The 25801-nt window shown below is 34.1% G+C and overlaps 3 protein-coding genes across 4 annotated transcripts in view; 2 read left to right on the top strand and 1 right to left on the bottom strand.

The window, feature by feature from the left end:
• LOC125060453 (interference hedgehog-like) overlaps positions 1-25801 on the top strand; it is a 103934-nt gene that overhangs the window by 52731 nt on the left and 25402 nt on the right. Inside the window, exons 3-8 of the mRNA XM_047665357.1 lie at positions 673-902; positions 12207-12401; positions 13062-13234; positions 18828-19032; positions 23112-23328; positions 25020-25150. Coding sequence (XP_047521313.1) covers positions 673-902; positions 12207-12401; positions 13062-13234; positions 18828-19032; positions 23112-23328; positions 25020-25150 — 1151 coding nt within the window. The remainder of the gene's footprint in view (positions 1-672; positions 903-12206; positions 12402-13061; positions 13235-18827; positions 19033-23111; positions 23329-25019; positions 25151-25801) is intronic.
• On the top strand, positions 14737-16662 carry LOC125060455 (myb/SANT-like DNA-binding domain-containing protein 3). Of its 2 annotated transcripts, none has more exons than XR_007118861.1 (3): positions 14737-15609; positions 15807-16039; positions 16254-16662. XR_007118861.1 is itself a non-coding variant. In XM_047665359.1 (3 exons), the coding sequence occupies exons 1-3, from the start codon at positions 15430-15432 to the stop codon at positions 16646-16648; spliced, it is 786 nt and encodes a 261-aa protein (XP_047521315.1). In that variant the 5' UTR covers positions 14737-15429; the 3' UTR covers positions 16649-16662. The 2 variants fall into 2 exon arrangements, 1 of the variants encoding a protein (XP_047521315.1); XM_047665359.1 differs by having other exon boundaries at positions 15829-16039.
• Positions 16663-18532, bottom strand: LOC125060454 (putative nuclease HARBI1). The gene is made up of 2 exons (XM_047665358.1): positions 17859-18532; positions 16663-17479 (listed from the first exon to the last, which is right to left on the bottom strand). The coding sequence occupies exons 1-2, from the start codon at positions 18159-18161 to the stop codon at positions 16697-16699; spliced, it is 1086 nt and encodes a 361-aa protein (XP_047521314.1). The 5' UTR covers positions 18162-18532; the 3' UTR covers positions 16663-16696.

Here is a 25801-nt window from a genome sequence, read left to right as displayed (position 1 = left end):
AATGTCTGCTTAGTTACTCAATGGCTTCAAATTTTATCCACAACGAAGTTAAGGGGGTCGAGAATGGCTTGAAATGTTTCAAGAAAAGGATGGTACGGTCGTGCCGCCTTTTTTAATCGACTTGACTTATTGCCAATCATATCTCCATATATATTCACGTACATAATTAATACCCAAACAATACTTTAGCAACGAAATATTGCTATTTTTTATTCCTCGACTAGAATACGTCATAACAATTAATCCCACCAAGGAGGTGTCATCATTTTCGCGATTCGAACGCATATTCAAGCGCCATCTCTGTGGTATATCATGTTGCAATTTTGACTTATCTGTGGCAGCGTTCGAAAGCGCGGCAATGTGTTTTGGCGCCATTTCGTATAGAAGTACATATTAGAATTTCGTCATTTTTGGTTGTGATTTAAATTTATTTATAGTGTATTTATCTTATTTTATTATTTCCAGATATGTTTTGATGTCGCGTTTTACTAAACGACTAGACAAAACGATAATAATAATTATTTTATTGGGAATTGTTGGTTATGTATGGCCATGATATTAGATACCATTGTGTATGAAACTGTTTTAAACTGAAAAAAAAACTATTTAAAACCTCAACACTGTTTTAAGGAAAAACAATTTAAAACTAACTATAAAATTCAAACATTCCAGAAATTGAAATGGAGTTCACAAAATATCCTGAATCGGTAGCAGCCCCGGTTGGTGATGAAGTCACCTTCGAGTGCGCAGTAAGAGTTCCAGGAGAACGTCTACAGTGGAGGTGGAAGGCTGCTGATGGAGACTGGAGGCAGTGGAAGGAGATACCAGCACGGGAAAATGACGGAGTGTCCACCAAGCTGGTTGTGGATGTCAATGAGAATATGGTTGATGGCTTATATCAGGTTCGTTCCACAGGAAATATTTCATAAAAGGAATCATAAACAAATATTTTATTGTTGTCTATTTATTAACATTATACTATACTCTTATTATAAAGGGGTTCGAACGCTCCAATCTCTGAAACCAGGGTGTCGAATTGAAATTCTTTAAAGGATCGAATAAATGGGATGAAATCCCAAGGCACAGCTTACATAAATTTAAGAATAACAGTAATCCACAATAGTTCCACATCACCAGGAACACCTTAATGTATGCATGTAGAGGATGTAAAACAGATTAAAAAAAAATCATACCTTTATGTCCCAAGAACTTCATCATATTAAGTAACAGTGCCAAGACGGAGCACCATACTTTTGTTTTACCACAGAAAGATTTTTCTCGAAATATTCCGAAAAAATTTGTACCAAATACGACTTATTTCAAAAGTTTCGGTTCAAAGATACTTAATTTCTCAAAGAATTACATTCACTTAGCGAGAAAATTTAGAGTAAGTTAGTTATGTACATCGTGTTATGAAATTATTTGAAAATAAACTAAATAAAATAAAAATAGTTTCTAACAATATGTACAATATTTTTTACCAAAGTGCAAGTAGGTCGCATAGATTTTAGAACAGGCATTATGTGACTAATGAATAGTAATAATTTCTTAGACGCTCGTTCACAGACATAGTAAATGCTAGAAGGGCCTTTTTGATGTTTTGTAAATACATAATTATTCCATTAATTTATATTGAACTTTTACGATTTATACAGACACAGATATAGAATATGTTTGTTTTTATTTTTGTTATTTTATAGGTAGGTATGTTGTTAATTATATGTACTTTTAAAAGTTTTTACTGTTTAAGGTTTTATTTAGCCCTTTGTTTAAATAATAATTATTTAAACAAAGGGCTAAATAAAACCTTTTAAAAAATAGAACCTACTCCAAGTGCGTTTAAAATTATATTAATTATTAGTCTCTAGCCTCCGTGGTTTTTTGTCTATAGGTAATATTCAGAGTATAATACACTAGACACTGTTCAAGGAAATTCTTTGTTAAAATTGTAAATTCTATGTTCCGTAATTCTATTAAGAATTCAATGTATATAAATATACTAAGAAACAAATAACGAAGTAGGTAGTCAAATCGCGACGGTTATCAAAGGTTTTTTTAAAAAGGAAAACTTTATTAAGTAAATTACACTAAATATTCTTAACTAATAGTCGATACGAGACTCTTATTCTAAGTTGGTCGATGTTAGACCCTAATCCTAAGGTGGTCGATGCAAGACCCTATCACTATGGTGGCCGATATTAGACTACTTTTAATATAATTATAATCTTACAGCTAAAACCCCTTACATGATAACTTTGATTCGTGGAACACAATGGAATCATAAGACTAAGCATTGATTGCATTAACGCTTACGGTGCTATTTGGGTATCTGTGTGACATTGTAACTTTTCCCTCCTTAAGCTCGAAATCATCTGAAGAACAATTTTTCGGAGGATGGTTTCGGCCTTGAAATATTATACATGTTTTTATCTTTTTGTATGCCAGAAAGGATATAAGACTTAAAATTAAAATTACATATAGAATTATTGTCCCTAAACTGACACTATTGGTTTTCACTACACTATCACTTTGATTTTCACTGTTTTGTAGGGCGTATGATAATACTTTTAAATTGGTTAAATCAACCCCATTCAGCTTAACAGGATTAATGTTGCTCTGGATACTGATCTTCAAATTTTCAGGTAAATTTACTAGCGGCAGCTTTTGAGATATAAGCTTCTCACCGTTACTGCTATGTATTCTTAAATTGTGATTTGCAATGTTATATTGGCATTTATCTTCTATGGTTAATAAGTAAGTATTTATGAGAGTGTAATGTAAAATTTCATTATCACAGGTTCTAATCAGATCAACAGGTGATTTAGAGTAGATTATCCATCGGTTAATCTGTAAAAGTTCTACTTTAATTTCTTCGAATTCTATTGGAATTTGTTTGCAAGAGACGTTGTGAGAATATTTCATTAGGTCCAGGATACAGGTGTCTTCAACAGGTACCATGGTCTGCAGCTCATCACAGAGGTATATTTCTTCTTCTATATTCTTACATGGTGTCGACAGCGATTTCGCTTTCAACCCCTTCGCAATAAGGTAAGGATACTTGGGTAATATTATTAAGGTAAGGTTTGTTTCAGGTTGGGTGATAGGTAAGGGTACAATTTTATAATAAAAATAAGTTTCTTTCTTAACTAAGGGTATTTCTAATACTAAAGTAATAACATTGTTCTTAAAATACGATTTCAATGTCATGGACTGTTCAATTCTTACAATATTTTCAGGAATTACTTTAAATATCAGCTTATCTGTTTTCTCTATGATTCTAAGTACATTAATGAGTTCATTAGTATTAATTATAGATTGATGTAATACGCCCATTCTACTGAATGCTAAAATGTTTTCAATCTCGGTCAATTTTGTGTAAATTATTTGAAAATTATGTAAGAAGGAATTATAGATATGTGTTATTTGGTTAACATGTGAAATAATTGAAATGTCTTTAATATTTTTATTAATTTTATTAATTGCATCACTTAATTGTTCGATATTGTTTGTAATATTTATAGTAGAGTTTGCAACAAGTCTTATCATTTCGGATAGTAGTTTTCTTTTCCAGAGAATGTTCACGAGATTTTACATTTTTTTATTAAGTTGTCATATTTAATAGCATCATCGTTATCCAAATTTCCTGTTATCATTTTAACTAGAGATCCCAAAGGATTAATGAGTCCTCTTTTCTGTCTATTAATTGGTACAATTTCTGAATATTTGTTCAATGTGATATTTAACATATAATTAACTTGAAGCTTAACATCATTGAAGTATATTAACGAAGGACTACTGGTATTTAACTGTAATTCTACTATTCTATTTAGTTCTATATACCTATGCATATTAAATTCTAATTCTTCCTTAATAAGTTTAATATCTAATGTCTTAATTACTATCCACTTATCATACGTAATCATAGCGGTTCCTTCTCTAAGAGGGAGAACGCCTGGATTCTTCTCAACCTTTTGAAGTTGAAGGGCCCGGATCGTTACTGCTTGGGTCACTAGCAGGACGAACCTGTGGGGGACGTTTTATGTCTTTTATTGGAACGTTTTTATCTTTTGTGCTAGTTTCTACCAATACTACATTTCTTTTTATTTTACCCTTAACTTTTGCTTTTTCATACCTGGGCTTATCCTTGCTTCTACGTCGATTTATGCCTTTAATAAAAACATTATCACCTTCATTTAAATCAAAATTAGTTTCTCCTACTCTACTTTGTTGAACTTTTTCTTTCCTAGTTCCTATTTTATCGGTTAAGTATTTGTATAAGTAGTGAGTTCTTTTTGCATGATCCCTAACTAGTTGTTGAGTATATTCTTTATCAAAATTTAAATTGAATTGATTGTTATTTTCCGTGTGACCAAATACTACTTCAAACGGAGTGAGACCTGTTACTGAATGGATTGTTTGATTGTAAACCATTATAGCATAAGTCATCACTGATGTAGCATCTGTGAATTTATGTTCATATTTCGCAAGTCTATATATTTCTAAAATTGTGGAATGGAATCGTTCTATTAATCCCATTGAGTTTGGATTGTTAGGGGTGCCTATGTGAATGTCTATTTTATATAATGTCATTAAGTCTTTCATGAGTTTATTATTGAATTCAGAACCAGGGTCTGAACTGATTTTAGTAGGTACGCCGTAGAATGAAAAATACTTTATAAGTGCCCTGACTACTTCAGGTGTTGATCTATCTGGGATTTCAAAAGCTTGTGCTAACTTACTAAATGCGTCTAATATGGTTAAGTAATATTTTCCTTCTATGGAGAATAAATCTATAAATAATTCTTGAAAAGGTCTTGATTGAGTTTGTGTAAGTTGTAATTGAGGTTTAAATGGTCTACGATCGTATTTCATACGTTTACAAGTGTCGCATGAATTTATTAAACTGGTTACGGTTTCTTCTAAATTTGTCCAAAAATAAACTCGTTTTAAATGAGAAATTGTTTCTTTAATACCTCGGTGACAGGTTTTGCCTACGTGATACTTCATTACTATTTCCTCTTGTTCTTTTTCGTCAGTGACATTAATTACTCTTTCAGTGCATTCATAAAGCTTTACGGTTTCTTTTCTAAATAATGAAATTAATACTTGTGTGAATAATTGTCGGTGTGCTTTATTTTCGTAATAGATAAAGTATTTAATTTTGGGTCTAATATATTCTTTAAGAAATTTTTTTATTAACTCGGAATTATCTAGGGGTAAGTGAACCTCTAAAATCTTTTGCTTGGGATGTGAACGAATTTTAACTGAAAGTTCATTTTTAAACCATGGGTATATTAATATTTGGTTTGGTTTTGTATCTATAGCTTCGTAAAGTATGGGAATGCCATCAGTATCCATATCTTCAGCAGAATGTGCTGTATCTGTACTAGAGTTTATTGTTAATGTGCGTGATGATGACCTGGAATTAACTCGAGATGGAATAGACTTAGATACTTCAGAAAAAGACATAGAGTTACTGTTATCATTTTCAGGTTCTTTACTTTGGTTGTTTTGTCCTAATCGTGTTATTGAATCGGTTAATTCTTGAATATAGTAATCAAGATTTCTATCAGAGTTTCCTACATTTACTTTCATTGATTGATTATCTTTATCGTTTTTACCTAAAGCATTTATTTTAATACGAGTTCTATGCTTAACTTGATTAGAAAAACTTAATGGTATATGCTCGCTGTAAAAAATATCTCTATATTCAAAACACAAATTATTGTAACTTGTAACCATTAGAGGTTTAGTGAATTTAATTTTATAGTTTTTATCAGTTGCATTCTGTATTATAGTGGTAGCATAACCGTTTTCGCATTTTACAAGAGCAGATGGTGTTCTTATACCTTTACCAAAATTAATTGAATTTAATATTGCTTGTCCATTAGGAAGATTAACAGGAACCTTAACACGAGTTTCAGATCGTGCATCAACATGAATGCCAAAAGGTGGACTATAAATAATTGGTATTTCTGTGTCACGAGTTCTTAAAATTTGATTTTTCATGTCTATATTAGTGTCAAGTTGTTTTAATAAGTCTGATCCTATTAAACCGCCATAATCGCTATCCACATTATAGATATAAAATTTATGATAATCTGTACTACAAAAAGTTTTAAAGAGGGGTATATAAATTACTTCGTTATGGTGACTCTGTGCGTGTGTACTCACGACTTCGAATGGCTCATAATATTTAAATTCTGACAAATACTTATTTACTATTTTAGGACTTATAAAGGATCGTGAACTACCTGTGTCTATCATAAACTTACTATTTATTTCGGGAATTTCAATATGTGGCAACTTTAAAGCACCGTGATGATTTAATTGTATTACTTCGGTTTGTCGGTTATTGAGGCTTGTGTATGAAAATTTTCAGGTTCTGAGGTGTCAACCGCTTCTTCTGAATTTTGTTCTAATTGACAATAATTATCTGGTGTAAAATCATTCGGATCTATATTATAATATTCATAGGGATAATTATCTTCGTGTGTATAATTATTCATATCGTCGTTCATGTAATTTGTATAAAATAAATTATTTGATGTTCTTGGTGTCATAAAATTTGGCTTAGCTTGAGGCGCCGTTCGCATCGATACATCGTTTTCATATCTATGTACCGGTTTTGGTTGATGATTTTGTGGAATACCAAATTTAAATTGTTGTTGATTCGTTGTTTGGGGGAATTGCCTGTATCCAAATTGAGGTGGTCCACCACCAAACTTAAATTGTGAATTATTAGGATTATTAGGATTATATATCCCTTGCTTTTGGTTGGTACCGAATTTAAAATTAGAGAAATTAGGTTTAAATCCTTGAGGTTGTTGTTGTGGTTGTATTCCGAATTTGAAATTCATTGGAGGCTTATTTTGGTATTGGGGTAATTGATTAAACTTATTAAAATTATTTTGTGGAAAATTATTTCGTGATAAATTATTTTGTGGTAAATTATTTTGTGGAAAATTATTTTGTGTTAAATTATTTTTTTCATTAATATTTTGAGTATATTTTTGTCTATTAACACTCCGTGATTTATATTGGTTAAGGAAATTTACTTCTTCCATTACTACACTGAGCGCGTCTTCTAGAGTTGTACATCTATGTAATCGGACAACGCGTATCATATCTTCGGGCAAATTGAAAAGGAAAACATTTAAACATGTATGGTTATATATATTCATCTTCGCGTTCTTAATATTCTCGTCCTCTATTAAATTAATTTTTGAAAATAATGTGCTACGGACGCTTTGGATTCGATTACAAAAGCTTAAATATGACTCGCCTTGATTAATTTTAATATTTTCTAATTCAATCGAAATACATTCTTCAGTTCTAGGATCTCCGAAATGTTGGATAAGAGTTGTTCTTAGCTCCTCCCAATTATTGATATCTTGTCTCTCGCTAATCAAGTGACTTGCCTTACCTCTAAGGCGGCTTGTTATAACATGAAATATGTATATATCTTGTGCTATATTCGGACGTTCTGGCCTAAAGGCTCTAATGACATACTCACTTTTATTTAAAAATAAATTTAGTAGTTTTTGTTCCCCATCGAACTTAGGTATAATATTTAGAATATCAGTTGGAATAGTGCGTATTTCTTGCATTTTTTTTAACAAAAATTATTTATTACAATAAAAATTAAAAATAATATAAATTTATTTTCTTTACTTACTTAATAATTCAATATAATTCTCTTTTTATTTCAATTAAAATCTTTATCAACTTAAAATAACTTAAATCTATTTTACACAATACACAGTCAAACGGAAATAAAATGGGACAGGTTGGAATGCGAAGAGGTTTACTCACATAAGTCTGCAACCCATTTCTTCTATTTATAACTGCTTCTGCTTCTTTCACTTTTTACCTTTTACCGTCGAATTACGCGATCAATAATGACTTATTTGTTTGGTCGTAAAATATCCGTTTAATGCGTAAAAACACACGCGCAACCCTACACTCAGACTGATTTTAAGTCTTCACAGGCACAGGATCACGACGGATATCCTACCGGCTGCGCCAGTCAAATCGCGACGGTTATCAAAGGTTTTTTTAAAAAGGAAAACTTTATTAAGTAAATTACACTAAATATTCTTAACTAATAGTCGATACGAGACTCTTATTCTAAGTTGGTCGATGTTAGACCCTAATCCTAAGGTGGTCGATGCAAGACCCTATCACTATGGTGGCCGATATTAGACTACTTTTAATATAATTATAATCTTACAGCTAAAACCCCTTACATGATAACTTTGATTCGTGGAACACAATGGAATCATAAGACTAAGCATTGATTGCATTAACGCTTACGGTGCTATTTGGGTATCTGTGTGACATTGTAACTAGGTACTAAAAGACAAACAAATTAAACTTGTCAACGTTTAATTTAATTTGTAGATATCAATTCATAATTATTAATGGTTGTAAATCAATTACAAGTTTAAAGTTAACAACATGAGTTATTTGCAAAACAATACTTATGTGCAATCAATGTTTAATTGTCTTTAAATATAATATCTAATTGATTTACATATTATGTTTAAAGATAATTTGTCAATTTTAAAATTATTATTTTTAACCGTACCGTAGTTAAAAATAGTTTTGTATAATGCGTTCTTTTTTTAAAAAAAAAAAGGTTAAAAGTTTCAACAACAGTGGCGCTGCAACCATTTAGATTAGGGCCTCAGATTCGTGTGTCTGTTTCGTGATCATTTGTTTTCTCTAATAGGCAAGTACTCAATTGTGAAGGAAGTTAGGATAGTGAGTAACAAGAAAAAAAATGTATATAATAAAGCTAAACTATGTACCTACTGTTCAACATTTGTAAAGAGACTTTATTATTACTACTAGCGGACCCGAAAGACGTTGTTCTGATGATATTTCAGGAGATTAGGATATTGAACAAAGTATTAAAGTACCGACAGCAGCGCCATCTGCCGGGCTGATTTGTGAATCTAAAACCATCCAGGGCTCCACCCAAACGCATACAAAAAAATCATTCAAATCGGTGCAGCCGTTTAAGAGGAGTTCAGTGACATATACGCGTACAGTAGAGTAATATGTAAGCTGTCCTATATTTTAAGTTAGATCAAACTGCACACTTTGATTGAAATCGGTTCAGTAGTTTAGGAGTCCATAGCGGACGAAACACATATGTGTATGTCGGGACTATATTGACTAATTACGGCTCGTAATCTCATCGCGTATTTAAATTTCCTTACGTTATTTGCGTGTAATTAACAAAATATTCTATTTGATAAAGCCTTAAATATAAGCAAATGAATGAATTTATAATTATTTCGATGTTTTAACATAAGTTTACAATAGACTGAAAACTTGGCTAAGATTAATTATTCTCGGAAACCAGAATTTAGTCCCGTTAGGAATACCCCCAAGGCGAATATTTATCTCAACGTTAGATTTCGCATTTCATTACGTACCATTTAAATATTCACAGTTTACCAAATGTATTGAAATTTTGCTTTTCCCCAATTCTGGACTAATTCCCGAACTTGATTTAGTTTAATACCCTTTAAGAAAGAGCCGATCCTCCTAGCACTCTGGCAATCCAATGACACTACAACAGTTGGTCTGGGCCTTAGATTTATGTGTCTGTTTCGTGATTCCTTTAACTTAATAGGCAGTTATGTGATAAACCTTCTGTGCTCGACACACGCCGAGGGTGTAGAAATGCCGGTGTCCTCACGATGTTCTTCACCGTACAAGCGAGTGTTAAATGCTCACATAGAAAGTCCATTGGTGGACAGCCGGAGTTCCGACTACTTCCTCGGTACAATAATAATGATACCATTATTATTTCCGTATCCATAAGTAGAATTACATATAAAATAAATATAGTTTAAAAAAACTATATTTATTATTATTTATTCTATTATTTTAGTCCTAGCAGCAATACGTATTGTCTCAATTTAATCGTATTGCTTTGTGGACTTAAAAAAAATGTCATTGTTTTTGAGATAAACCTATGAAATTATTATACTGTCGCTGATTCTTTATAAGTGTACAAAGTTTGAATTAAACCTGTCCGTTTAAAGTGGGTCAAAATCGAGTCCGAAGGAGTCGGTTACATACATACATACATACAGGTGAAGCTAATATAAAGCGTGTAAAAACCTACAACAACTCCCTGTGACTAGCGTCAGATCTTTTTTGTCACATACATATTTCTGTCATGAATAAAGTTTTATTATTATTATTAAAATTTGTTTAGTGTCTATTTATAGCTTAATGTTAGTTGAAATTTTAGTCGCCTGTAGATATGGACCCCTCTTGACTCCTCGAAGAACTCTCAGATGTCGCTCTTCGCCAATAGTCTTCCAGTATTGTTTTATTATGTAGCCAAGTTCACATTTCAAGGATCGTCATGCTTAAATGTGATTGCTTGTGGCGGCGTCCATGCGTCGAGTTGTCTCTCTCCCTAAAATATGGCGAAGGGGCCGATGGCTGGCCATGCGTCATACTCACGTGGTGACTGGTCGTACTTGAATTCGTGTATGCGGTGATGTTAGTTGTTTCGACTATGTGTTTGCGTGTTGTTTCCACGAGAATGTAAGTCCGTGCTCCTATTTCACCATGCCTCCTGCTGATAGAGGACAAATCTTAGTTTTTTGTTATTAATTACTTAAGATATCATGTCAAACATGGTGTTATGGTGGCAGCTCCTTACAAACGTTGTGTAAAACAAAAAAAACTTGGCGATTAAAAAGAGTGGCGGAGAGTTTTTTGCTAGTTCTTATATTCCGTTCTACGCCCTTGATTTGGGAACTGGCAGTAAATGTAAAATTAAAAGCATTTAATACATATTTCTTTTTTGACGTTCATAAGTGTACATTGTGTTACCTTATTGAATAAATAATTTTTGACTTTGAGTCGTTTTTGCTATTTCTATAGCAAAGCCCGCCTTTTTAGCCTGCCCACTCTTTCAACCGAAGCAATATTAATTATAAATTATGAAGAATAATGAACTTTAATAAACGTCACTCGATCACCTGCGATATTATCATTTTCAGAATCTGTATAAATAATACCTTTCCGCCGAATCGTTTTAGCAACCTTGCTCTATTCATTATTTGCTATTATTATTATGTTCTTTACTCCTACATAATTGTTTATTGAAAGTGTATTGGTATTTGGTCTAGTGGTTAGTACCCCTGACTGCGAATCCACGGGTCCCGGGTTCGATCCCCGGCTGAGACGAAAATATATGTGATGAGCATTTGGTGTTGTGATTAGGTCTTGGGTGTTTAAGTATATGTATTTATATGTCTATCTACCTATAATATGTATGTAGGTATATCCGTTGCCTAGTACCCATAACACAAGCTTCACCAGCTTAGCATGGGACTAGGTCAATTGGTGTGAATCGTCTTAAAAAAAAAAAATCGCGGATGCTTGGCGGACCCATGCGACTTCAATACAAAGAGTCCCCTGGTGAGTGGTTTTGCATCGCGGGCTACTCGATTGTGAGGAAGTTGCATGGATCTGGTTAGAGCTCTGCTTTCTTAAGTTCTCATGTCATTTTTACACATATATACTAGTAAACTCGGCCAAGCGTTGCTGTGGCTAAGATTTTTGTTATATTACATAGTACATAGTAAACTATTCAAGAGAAACGGCAGGAGAACACCAATCCACCATGCTTTTTTGGTGGTTATGCCATTAAATTGTAGCTTATGTGAAACGTTGGTATTTATTTTGATCAATACGAATAAAGAGCCTTTTCTAGCGGTGGTATTTTAATTAAAAAAAATAATAATAAAAGGACACTTATTGTGACGTTACTATAAAAGATAGAGACATGCTGTTGCGACATTTTTTATAGATAGTGATGTGTCCTGAAAAATTTTGATACATCATTCTGTTCTATCATTAATAGTTTTCGCAGCGCACGCGATTAAAGGAAGTTTTATGTTTATTTTTTTACACCTTGGGTTAGATTATTCAAGTTTTAGTAAGCATCCCTATTTTTTTTTAAATTAAACATAGCCTATGTCACTCGGGAATAGTGTAGCTTGCCAACGGTGAAAGAATTTTTGAAATCGGTCCAGTAGTTTCGGAGCCTATTCATTTCAAACAAACAAAAATCAAATCTTTCCTCTTTATAATATTAGTATAGATATCCTCTGTATAACATATATTCATAAGTATTTGAAAATAAAATATAACCGTGATGTTTTCAGTGTGTAATATGGTACGGCGCAATTAGCCTGGTATCGATACCGGCAAAGCTGTCCATTGCCAGACTGGATTTAACCCAGAACACGCCAGAGAAACGTGTGATCACTGCACCATTGCATAACACCGTGGTACTGCATTGTAAAGAGCCGAAGTCTGAACCGCCGGCAGTGTTGAGCTGGTGGAAGGAGAATGGCAAGGTAAGCTGTTGGAATGTTATTAAACATACATTAGTGGATTTTATTAATGTTTAAATACTTTTGATATTTATTCCATTCCCGTTACTAATTAATGAAGAAGACAAAAGATAAAAAAAAATGATTTTCCAACGCTTCTGACTCTTGGTACATTATTTTAAAATTGAAACTATTTTTTATATCTTTTTTAATTAAGTTTGTAATTAAAACGGTTTTTATTTTGAGCTTTTACGTATATAAATAAGACCGTGAAAAGAATTACTACTTGCGCAGATACTCTCTTACGCCTAAAAGCGATATCTTCATAGCGCTGTTGTCTGTCATGTCATACAAATGAGCAGTGTTGGCTTAGTGGCATCAGCGTGCGACTCTCATCCCCGAGGTCGTAGGTTCGATCCCGGCTGTGCACCAATGGACTTTCTTTCTATGTGCGCATTTAACATTCGCTTTAACGGTGAAGGAAAACATCGTGAGGAAACCGGCTTGTCTTAGACCCAAAAAGTCGACGGCGTGTGTCAGGCACAGGAGGCACCTACTTGTCTATTAGATTGATAAATGAGATTGAAATAAATACAGAAATTTGAGGCCCAGACCTAAAGAGGTTTAATCTCCACTGATTTATTTATTATTTCACACATACATATTAAATGAGTGTCAAATTAGGGCTCTCGCAAACAACTGGACACACCGCACGGTGTGCTGGTCATCCACAACGCGACAGCTGCTGATGATGGAACCTATGGATGTGCCGCTACCAACGAGATTAGCGGGCAAAGCATCGACCTTCCCGAGAGGACATACTTGAGGGTGCAGCATGAGGGAAATGGTGGAGTTAGGTAAGTTTTTTCAGTTCCGTGTAACATTTTATATTTAATCTTATGTCGCATGATATTTGTTGCGCAACGATTGTAAGTCAAATATGCCTGATATAAGTCTATTTGTGTTTATGATGTTCCGGTTATTTTTATCAAAGTCAAATGTGCCTGACATACGTCTATATTTTGTGTTTATGATTTTCCGTTTTTTTTGTCAAAGTCAAATGTGCCTGACATAAGTCTATATTTTGTATTTATGATTTTCCGTTTTTTTAAGTCAAATGTGCCTGACATAAGTCTATATGTTGTGTTTATGAGTTTCCGTTTTTTTTATCAAAGTCTAATGTGCCTGACATAAGTCTATATTTTGTGTTTATGATTTTCCGTTTTTTTTTTTATCAAAGTCAAATGTGCCTGATACAAGTCTATTTGGGTTTATAAAATTCCAGTTTTTTTATTCAAAGTTTACCTTTACATTACGCGCGAAATGTGAAAAATCTGTGGTACCTGGAGTCGAACGCACGTTCTGTGGATTCATAATGTATGTCTATTAGAAAATGCTTAGCTAGTCCCAGTAGGAATTTCTGAATATTAAATATTTATATTTTACATTATTTATTTAATCGTACATAATCCGGTCAAATTAGACTAAAAAATAGGGGTAAGGTTACAATAATTCGCACTTGGCTGAATATTGGTAGGATTGCTCAATACACTATTATAAAGGAAATGTGAAAAGTCCTCATCGATCCGGCACGTGCAAAAAAATTTACTCCGGGTAAAAGATCACAAAAATGGGTTTTTCGCGATTTTCAGCAAAATTGTAAGTTTTATCATAAAATTAATTTTGACAAAAATTGTAGATCAGTTAATTATCTATAAAAAATGTCTAAATACTTTTTTTCCTAAGAACCACCGTTTTTGAGATATCACGATTCAAAAAGTTTGAAAGAGTTGTGATCGTCATAATATGTATAAGTACACCACGTATATACATCACTGAAGCCGTAATACAAGCAAAAATATCGTTATACAGCTAACATTAAAATTATATATAACATTTATACTAAAGATAAAGCCCATTGTTTTCGAACCTTTTTTATGCCATTTTTTTACCTTAGCCTTTTTAAAATGACATACATAATCTTGAATACTTAAAAAAATTAATTGTTCATTTGAGAAACTTAATTAATAGGTTTTCGGAATAAATTACTAGAAAATTGTAAACGAAACACAGTAAGTTAAGTTAAATTTAAATGAAAAACTGAAATTCAATTTCCAAATAATTTTCGAGTAGCCTCCCTTATCAATGAAATTACGCCTGTGAGGCGTGGGCCCTTTTTTATATTACTTAAACGGAATATTAACTTCGCTAAAAGTAAACTAAACTACATAATAGGGCCGATTTACATTTTAGTGTTTAGGAGAGTGCTTTAGTACAACTTGAAAGGCAAGTTCTTTAGCGTAGCGTTTACTAAAGCAAGTAGCGTTTACATGTTTCAACTAAAGTACTATCCTAAACACTAAGGGTGAGATCTATAGTCCGCACTTGGACTTTACTCTGACTTAACTATCGAGCTAAGACACAGTCGGTATTTATAGAGCAAACTGCGAATCCCTCCCTAGTGTTGGCTTAGCTTAATCTCAAGTCCACGAAATCGACGACTTACCAAAAACTTTGACTATAAGCCTAACAAAAATAATGGCCTAAAATTTGCTCTACCATCATATCTTTTACTGGACTTTTTATTTTTGTCGGTTTTTAATGAACGGTGTTGCCATTTGGTATCAGAGTTCCATAGACTTTGGGAAAAATAGAATTTGAATTCAAAGAAATTTTAAATGAGCTTGATAAATACCTATGAAATGCATGAAATAAAATAATTACACATTATTATGGTATCTATTGTTGTTTATTTACATTATTTATATAAGTGTTCAACCCCATTTTTGAGAGATCTTATAAATAACTGGTGTGATATCGTATCTGTCATCTGGCAGCACTGGCATATGTTGACAACAAAATTCAAACTACATAATATAAGCAAACCAACTTCGTCTCTCGCTAATCGCTTCACATCCGTTGACCGTTATTTTCGATTACCTGAATCTTCTACCTTTTATTACCTGACGACCTTGCTTGCTCAACGGATTTTGTACCTGCTTAAACGACTGACCACGGCTATTCTCACTCGGACCGGACTCGCTCACAAAAAATGGATAAAAAAAAACAGAAGCCTTACTCGGAATATGAGAGGCAACTGCTTGTACAGTTGGTTCAGTCAAAGATTGGCATTCTAGAGAACAGGAAGACGGACGCCGTTTCCCAAAAAAAGAAACACGAGGCTTGGGAAGAATTAGCAATAGAATTTAATAACTCTAACGTGTCACATACTGTAAGTAATCCACCAACATACACTATCTATAAATATCAATATGCTGTACGATAATTACAAAGATAGATATATAACTAGAGTATAGTTAGGTACAAGGATAGAATGAGCCAAAGCCAAAGCAATGCTAATGTAACCTTGGTGGTAAATTTTGGTTTGATAAAATTTTCATGTTTGTCATATGAACTTTTATATTTCAGTACAATTTTTTTTCGATTTTAGGCTGATTCTAAACAATTAAAAAAGATGTGGCAAAATATGAAGGCAAAAGCTAGGGATGCCAAAACCCTTGAAGCCCAAAGGAAGAGGACAGGAGGAGGACCAGCACCGCCTGAAATGGGGCCAATGGACACTCAAGTGATTGCAGTCATGCCACAAATAATGCCATCAATAGATGTGCCAATAGACTGTGACACATTAACTACAGTAGAAGGTAAGATCATTTCCCAAAGATATAATTCCTCATCATTTTCAACCAACTCACATCCACTGCTAAACATAGGCCTCTCCCAAAGTATGTGACAACACTCTGTTCTCACCCCTACCAGACTTCTGGACAGGTATATTAGTTGACCTGCATGTTATCTTATTCTAACCAATAAAAGACATACCTATATGATAACTTATTTGACTGTTTACTTTTATAGCTGGTACTGGTTATGACAACGACGGTGAAAGCTGGAGACCAAAGAGGGCAAGAGTGTCCAGTATAGAGGCCACACTTGAATCTGTAATTCAGCCGGGAACAAGCCAGGACTGGACTGATGAAGCTGGGTTAACGGAAACCAGTGTTGAGGTCACCACTAAAAGTGAACCCTCTCAGCTATCAGCTACACCATCAGCGATCAGAAAAAATAAAACTTCATTTGAGGATATTAAAAAAAAATTGCTGTGGCAAGAGTTAGACAACAACAAAAAAAAATTTGAGATAGAAGTGGAACACATGAAACTAAAAAATCAGTTAGAAATCGAATTTCTTCGACATAAATATAAATTAGAACTAGAAATTTTACAGTTTAAAAAAGAATCTGAAAATAAATGATTAAAATGAAACAATTTTTGTTTTAATTTTCTTTATTACCAAACCAACCTAGTTAAATTGTGCAATCACAGATTGCCGGAATGCTAGACCTGTAGTAGATCTTTCATTGTTTCTGTGTTGTTCGACTTCTGGTGTTTGATCAGTAAAATCACCATCGTCATAAACATCCCCTCTCTGTATACCTATATTATGTAATACAGCACAAGCTATAATTATGTTGCTGGTATTTGTCAATTTTGATCGTAGTCCTCTCTGCAAACATGGAAATTTCTTTTTCCACACTCCGAAAAACCTTTCAACAATATTCCTAGTTCTCAATTGAGAATAATTATAATTATTGTCAGCTCTTGTTTGTGGATTCAAAAGTGGTGTTAACATGAAGTTCAGTGCTGGATAGCCGCTGTCACCTACTAAAACTCCTTCTAGTTCACCATTTACCAGTCTTGCATACGCCTGGCTGTTTCTAAATATCCTGCTGTCGTGTGAACTTCCAGGCCACCTAGTCACTATATCAAATATTTCGAGATCAGGCCCTATTATAGCTTGCACATTTACAGAAAAATACCCTTTTCTATTCCTGTATGCTTCAGAGTGGGTGATACCTCTGGGTCTATTAATTTTAATGTGGGTACAGTCAATAGCTCCGATTATATTATTTAGGCCATGGTGCGTATTAGATTTTCCTAATTCTTCAAACTTCCTTTTGACTGTGGTCATATTTCTTGGAAAATTCACAAATCTAGGAAGTAATTTACTCAACTCTGCGGAAACTTTATTTACAATTAAGCACACTGAAGATTGGCTTATGCTGTTCAAATCACCACACACCATCTGTAATTTCAAGGAATAATTATTAGTTACATATATGTTATGCTTCTGAAAGTCAGAAGACAAATGTCTTCAACCAGTGTGTCCTGCCAATGATGATGCATGGTGAAGAAACATCACTGACACTGGTTAAGCGAGCAATGGGGAGAGCTATGCTTGGTATTTCTCTGAAGGATCAAATTAGAAATGAGGTGATCCGTCAGAAAACAAAGGATACCAATATAGCTGTCTGTAAGGTGAACTGGCAATAACAATTTGTCCGATAGTGACCTAGAACAAGCAAAAATAGCATGGGACGCATTCTGGCCCACTGGACTGACAATCTGAAAGTACTGTCTATATCAAATCGAAAAACAATACATATTTATGACCACAATATTACCTGAAAACATCCAGTTGCATAAAACCTTAATGCAATAAGTATTTGCAATTGCGGTAGAATTGGCAATCCTCTGTTATTAAAAGGTTGTAAGTTTGTAATTATCAGTGGCAGGATCACATTTAGTACCGTGTGTTTAAAAAAACGGTACCTTCTTTTAAATTCATTCTCACTGTACAGCTCGAAAGGATTTTGGTTGTATTCGTTCCGAACATATAGCTTAGGCATACGGGGATTCATATCGGCTGCAGTTCCTAACGTTTCAATGTTTTCTATTGAAGTTAGAACTCTCTCTATATTCTCCATTGTCACTTTCGATATTGAAAATTCGTATCAAAGCCAAAACACAAAACGTCACAGTCCTTCAGGAAAGCGTAGGTCTTAAGTAGGTATACGGGATCGGTACAGGTCCAAGTCACAAAGCCAGTCGTTGTTTTAATAAATATTTATATGCTCAAACAAACAGAAACAGAGAAGTGAAAAAGCGGTTGAAACTTTTGAATTGTTGATACAAGTTCTCTGTTGCTGTTGCCAAAACAATGCGATCCGTTCTACGTAACAAAATTATTGCCATCTTTAAATACATTTTCTAAAGGTTACTCGTAAATTTCTAGTTATTGCAATAATAAAATAAATAAATACATAAATAACAATAAATTGAAGATATATGTGTACCGTTTTAGATGTTTAAATATTTGTTATTGTTTACTTTTTTAAAGGATAATAAACAAAGTATTGCATGAAATGAAACATCAATTTGTATTTTGACATTTGCTGTCTTAGCTTGGGCTTAGCTTAATCTAACCGTTAAAATGTCTATAAATACGAAATCATAGTTTAACCTTAGTGTACACTAAGCAAAGTTTTTCGTAAGGTAAGTCTGAGCAAAGTCCAAGTGCGGACTATAGATCTCACCCTAAGATAATGTAAATCGGTCTATAACTTAATAATTTATTTATTTTGTATCTACAGATTTCTAGAAACAGAAGAATACGTTGGTAAATACGAGAAAGAAGTTCTCATAGCGCCAGTGGGTCCTGATGATGGACTGCGGCTCTGGTGTGGGGCCGTGGGCACTCCTCCGCCGAAGGTCACTTGGAGTAAGGAGGGATCACCCAGCCTCCCTCGGAGACATGACCACACTCTCACAGTGTCACCTTTTACTACAGAAAATGAGGTACGAAACTAAAAAAAAACCGGGTTGGGTTTTGAATCCATTGATTTCATTTGTATAGGCCGATAATATGGTTAAAAGAAGTATTAAGAATATCCATAGCGCAAAATCACCTGCATCATGAGCACACGACGTACACATCTTCACGTATACCGTCACTTTTACACCATCACACAACACAGCCAAGTTAGGTATTACTTAGTTAAATATATTGAATAATTTTTATTGTTTTTTTCCCTTTTGTAAATGATTGAAACTTTTTGTAAATATTATGTATTCTAACCTTTTCTTTATTTATAGTGAGTTTGTTTCGGCGTTTCTTCTCAGAGTAGTCAGATAGGAAACGTCGAACTCATCTAATTTAAAAAAAAAATATGCTCGACGTGTAAAAGTGTTTGTACAAACTTACTTACAGAAATAAATCATTTATCAGTGTAATTGTTTGTTTTTATTTATATTTTTTTAGCTGTATTACGAAATACAAAAAAATAATAATAAAATTGATTATTTCATGAAATGGTCAGCTAGATTTGATTGAGTCGCCTGCATTTAAGGATATTACAATAAACAATTGTTAGTACAGAGGAGCGTACTATCAAAGCCCTTTTTCCCAATATTCACCATTAACTTCTTTAAGCTTTTCAGATTATCTATCTCTTTATAAAATAAAACAAATCAAATATATTCCTAAAACTTATTTCATATAATAAATAGTATTTGAAAAACAGTAAACCCCCTTATAACATATTACGCGATTTCAGTCCTTCGTATAACACGGATATTCACACGTTATATTTCTGTACTGATTTATATTGACGCACCTGTTTCGTTCATAACATAGCATTAATATTCGATTTAAATCCCCTTTAACGAGAAATGTTAAACGTGAATCATTTGTACATAACACGTTATATGAGATCATGCAAGCGCGTTATGCGAGAATACTTCTAAGACGCGTTTCCTATAACGCAGAACAGTGTTATAGGACGGATTACTGTGACATTTATAATGATTTGTTCGTAAAATAGGTTTTCATAATATTTCCCTTTAACGAGATAAGTTGCATTACATTTGTATATAACGCGTTATATGGGGTCATACAAGGGTGCTATGCGAGAATACATCTAACACGCGTTTCCTATAACGCAGAACCAATCTACCGTGTTATATAAGGCATTACTGTACACCAAAACAACGTACTTTTATTTAATAATACCGTAATTTCAATTCCTTTGAAATAGAGCTTTCGTAGATCTAAAATATAAGAAATATAGGAAAACATAACTTAAGATCCACATGTGCGTTGAATATAAGCCGATTTGAGGCGTCTTTATTTACCCGAGTTGTGAGCACTTGACATTTGCTAAGCGGATTGAACGAATGCAACATTTGACGATATTATTTCAAGCATTTATGGCTTTGTGTACTTAATGCAAGAGATAAATTTATAAGGAACTAATCTTTATTTAGTGAAGGAAAACTTCGTGAGGAAACACGCATGCTTTGACCAGTGTTTCCCTACCTTTTTTGTGACATGCCCCCTACCTAAGCGTCTTTAAAACGCTTATGCCCCCTTCAAGTAACATACATAAATTTTAATATAAAAAAATATTGGTTGTTTGTAAAGTAGGTTTACGATCGAGATGTTTACGTGATAACGTCTTATTGGTGATATAAGTTTTTGGGAAGTAAGGAATTAATGAAGATAACAATTTTTTCAAATTTTAAATTACATCTATCGTTTTACTCACACTTTTGATGATAAATTTCGGCTGTAAAATGACAAGTTTACTTATTCGACTATGATATACATTTTTCTTCATACATTCACGGAATGACTGGCAACGCTCGAGATGAGACGGGAGATCGGTCCGTCTCTCTCTCTTTATACCTGCGATCGCGCTCGTGAGGTTTTGGTGTGACACAAGTTTCTGAACATGTCACCCGACTAAAACGATTTTAAAGACGTTATCACGTCAAAACATTAATTGTACACAGTAATTAAATTTTCAAAGTAATGAAAGACGTCGAGTCCATTATTCGAATTGGCCCCTTAACAATCAAAACAAAAAACACTAATATAGACAGAAAAAGTCGACGGCGTGTGTCAGTCACAGGAGGCTGATAAACTCTTGTTTATAAGAAAAACAAAATGACCACGAATCAGTCATAAAAATGTATTGATTTAAAAAACTTTTTGTCAATTGGACGCATAATAATGTCGGTAATTTTTTGACACAATTTATCACTTAATTATTCCTATAAGTCATGGTTTGATACGCTTTAGATATATAGAAAGCAGACTTCCAAGAACACAGTTGGCATCAATGGTATCGATTTCAATCATCTGCCATGAATGCTTTGAATTACAGGAATAATTCTCGGAAATATCTTATACGCTTAATCAAAGACATCATATCTGTATGATATTCTATTGGAGACAAAATAATTACTACAAATAAAGCTTATCAAAGTTGTGTGAAAGTAAAAAGCCAGTTGCGCTACAACCTTCTAGATCCAGGTCTCAGATTTATGTATTTGTTTCCTGAAGGAGGATGTTTGGAGGTGATCAGCCTGATACATGCCGGTCTACTTAAGCATGCCGGTTTCATCACCGTACGAGCGAATGTTGAATGCACATACAGAAAACCCTATCGAACCTACAACGTCAGAGATGAGAGTCTCACGCTGAAACCACTACCTCAACACTGCTCTTTTAAATACCTTTTTATTAATTGTAATATTTATTGATACATCATGTTTCATGTCATGATGGGCGGCAAAATGGGGCGTTTGCGCTTTTTGTAGGTTAAAATAAAATATAAATGAAACGAATAAAAAAAAGCATTGTGAGGTTTTATGAAACCACGGTAAAAATGAAACTTTTTTCACATTATAGACATTAGAGTAAAATTTTTTGGAATAGTATAAGGGTATAAAAATCGCTTTATCAATCATTTTATACTTGGAAAATTGGAATGATAATGGGAAATAATAAAAGTAGACTAAGTCTCCAACGAATGTTTTTATTGAACTCTGTGTCTTACAGAGTACGACATACATAATACTTAACAATTATTTAGATTATATACACATATTAAATAATAGTCTATACACTACACGGTCAGCTGCTGCGAACTATATGCGCCGCCATATTGGCCTTGGCTGCTATGACAAGCGCCTTTCACTTTATTCCTACTCCGCGGCCGACCGTCACGCGACATGCGACACACAGACGAAAAAGTTTGAGACGATGTACTAAAAGTTTCACTTTAATAACATGCGAGTATTACACGAGGTGGGCGCATGATGCCCGCTCTGTCAGGAGCCAGTCGTAGTCATTTGAAAATGTATAATGTGTAATAATATTATGTCATTAAAAAAGTGTTAAAGTGCTAAAGAAAACTTTTACCGCACTTTTCTATACAGAAACGTTTATATAACAAACGTAAACGGACAGGAGACTGACCTGATGTTAAGTGATACCGCCCTTGGACCCTTACATTGCCAGAAGGCTCGCAATGCAGGTTCTTTAAGAATTTGGTACGCTCTTTTCTTGAAGGACTCTCAGTCGAGTTCGGAAATACTTCAGTAGCTGGTTCCACATAGTGGTGATCCCCGGCCAACACTGTCATAAAAACCTTCAGTTGTTGACCGGCGACCGACGATGAAACGTGTATTGATTAAAGGTTTTTGACGTGACAACGTCTTATAATTTGATGGAGCCGGCTGCACTCACAAAAAAACATGACGCATGCGGCGTTACCTCGCTCTGAGGCGTTCCATTAAAGGCTTGAAGTGCAAGCGAGAGCGCGGAACGAGCGACAAAGAGGCACAATCTGCCTCCGCGTTCGGCAGCGTTCGTTCGTTAAAATTGACATAATTGTAAATACAATATAATAATGCATAAATATGCGTACAAAAAAATGTAACTTGATCAATTCAATTGTGATTTTCATTTACCTCCTTCTCTATATCCATACAAAATATCTATCAAACAAATAAAATTAAAATTTTCTTTTGTAAAAATGCAACCATTCCATCAGTAAACCGACTTTACAGACAACTGATTTTTTCCTCAGGGCATATACTCGTGTTCGGCGAATGGGATTCGTCGCTCTTGGAAGGCGATTGCCCTACAACCTCCGCATTGGGAAGGCTCAGCTGGAAGTGTGAACGCCAGCGAAGGCGGAAGTGCGCACATTGCTTGTGGGAGGCTGTATGGCCAACCACCACCTGCAGTCCATTGGATTTTAAACGCTGAAGTCATTGAAAGTGGGAAAGGCGTTCGGGCTACTGGTGAGTTTAACGAAATCTGATTCATATTAATTCAGTCAACACTTTTACAATTCAGAGGCGAGACATAGTATTGTCTGGTTAATAAAAAATAATTACGGACTGAATTCCTTTTTTAGTCAAGAACTGCAAATGTCATCTGACTATTGACATAATGACACGTAATAGACTATATCAGAAGTGACATGACCATTTTATGAAACCTAATCAAATTAAAGATATATCTTTATATTGATAAAACATATATTTATGTAATAAATTATATTCCATTCAAATGAAATAAAATATGATAAAATCATTTTAATAAATTACAATCTATCAATCTTGACACACTAGAGCCACACTCAGCGTTAAGTTTCGAATTTAAATGTTACCTTAATACCTTAAACTTCATTTATTTATTTATTAACACTTCGTTGCATACGGAAATATAATACAATTGACATAATTAAATGAAAAAGAGAGCAATTGGCGGCCTTATCGCTTTTAAGATCTTCCAGGCAACCACTAATTTAAAGAGTGTTTTCTATATAAAATATTTAAGTTCAGCCGCTGATACTACTAAATTAGGATTATCATACAAAATACTACATAATTTAGCAAGAAATATTGCTGAATCAAACTTGTTCTCCGAGTAATCACAATGAAACGCCCACAATTTTATTGATTTTGTGTATTCATTGCCAATTCATTGTGATTTGCGCATGGGTACATTTAAGTTAACCTGTTTAAACAGATTTGAACGCATAGATTATTTACACACATCGATATTTTGATTCGCGCCAATTGATGGCGCGTTAATGTCAATATTTCATCTGACAACTGACAGATGACAACTGACGACACACGCAGTCGTGGCAACCTGCCATTTTTAAAAGCACAAAACATCGTAAATTATTCTTTGCGTTTATATTATTTAAGAAGTATTATTTAATAGAAATTTAATTAGGAATGTATTAATTATTACAACTTACGGCTGGGCAATGAACTTTTCATTTCACGGGCGCATTACTTGCTCTGTGAAGTTAGACCCTAGACAGGGTATGAACCCTAGTCTCAAAAAGTCGACAGCATGTGTTAGGCACAGAAGGTATATTAACGAAAAATATCAGTAAACATAAACAGAAATTTGAGGCGAATACGGGGTAGCGAGACTATTTTTTTAAATACTATATAGATCAGTAACATCCATAGATTTTATTTAAACTTTCCTCCCTCAACATTTGAGTATCGCAACAGTGAGGGTCCAAACTTTGTAGATTTACTACAGTACTCTGTAGTAAATCTACAAAGTTTACTTTAGTACAGGGTACTCTTTTCTCTCTTTTAGTTATTTTTTATAAGAGAGGTGTTGGCTCTCTTCCCTGAGGTCGTAGGTTCAACCCCGGCTAAGCCGCAATGGACTTTCTGTCTATGTGCGCATTAAACATTCGCTCAAACGGTGAAGGAAAACGGCTTGCCTTAGACCAAAAGTTGAAGGCGTGTGCCGGGCACAGGTCACCTTCTTGTCTATTAGATTGACAAATGATCATAAAACAGATATAGAAATCTAAGGCCCATACTTAAAAAAGTTTGTAGCGCCAGTCATTTATTAATTTATTAGTTTTTATTTAATTTGTTACTTTTTTTAAATTTCAACTAATTGTTACTTAAATTTTTTTTTAATTTAAATATTAAAATCATTAATTTTTCAGACTCGGATCTCTACATAGACCACGTTGAAAAGCGTCACGCGGGAATCGTTCAATGCTTTGCGTGCAACGAGTTAGGATGCGCATACGACGCTGCCATGCTCACTGTTGTTCCTGTGCAGATATCAGAACAGGTACTTTGTTTGATTCCCCCAAATGGGACGGAAATTTCCGTGTATTTCAATTAATCAGTCATCTGTGCTTTGAGCTACAATGTTTTGCCGGTAATCAAAGCCAGGAACCGACGACCATGAATATTTATGAATAAATTTTTACTAATACAAGTCTACTTCCCAACACGATACTTTACGAGGAAGCGAATTCGTCTCGGGTTATGCGTCAGTAAAGAGGTCACCTTTTTTGTTTTTTTTAAGAATATGGGCAATGGACAGTCAATGCCAGAGATTTATTGACAGATTTCGTACGCTTTTTTCTTGAAGGACGCTTAGTCGAATTGGTTCGGAAATACTTCAGTGGGCAGCTGGTTCCACATAGTGGTGGTGCGCCGCAAAAACTGCCTTAAGAAACGCTCAGTTATGAAACAATGGACGTCGAAGCCTTCCAAGGTCCGCTTCATAAGAAACTTTATTTTGCGAACTAAGAACTATGGAATCAGTTCTCGGTGGGGGTCTTACCTGAGAGCATACTCCTCACTCAAAGGCCCCCAATGCACCCACTGAGTGTCCATGGGCTTGGGATTGTTGGCCTCCTGATAAAAAAACAGCACTCATAACGAAACTAGTTCTGTCTCTCTTTCAAATTGTATTTATGCCATAAAAAGATAA

This window comes from Pieris napi, chromosome 21, assembly GCF_905475465.1.
Source record: "Pieris napi chromosome 21, ilPieNapi1.2, whole genome shotgun sequence".
NCBI classification, from domain to species: domain Eukaryota; kingdom Metazoa; phylum Arthropoda; class Insecta; order Lepidoptera; family Pieridae; genus Pieris; species Pieris napi.
This window is presented reverse-complemented; position numbering and strand designations above follow the sequence as displayed.

Coding starts and splice junctions, on each gene's coding strand:
- LOC125060454 (XM_047665358.1), bottom strand. CDS start 18,161: ATGGAGAATATAGAGAGAGTTCTAACTTCAATAGAAAACATTGAAACG. Junction 17,480..17,858: donor ATGCAACTGGATGTTTTCAG/GTAATATTGTGG, acceptor TTGAAATTACAG/ATGGTGTGTGGTGATTTGAA.
- LOC125060455 (XM_047665359.1), top strand. CDS start 15,430: ATGGATAAAAAAAAACAGAAGCCTTACTCGGAATATGAGAGGCAACTG. Junction 15,610..15,828: donor ACTCTAACGTGTCACATACT/GTAAGTAATCCA, acceptor TTTCGATTTTAG/GCTGATTCTAAACAATTAAA. Junction 16,040..16,253: donor CACATTAACTACAGTAGAAG/GTAAGATCATTT, acceptor TTACTTTTATAG/CTGGTACTGGTTATGACAAC.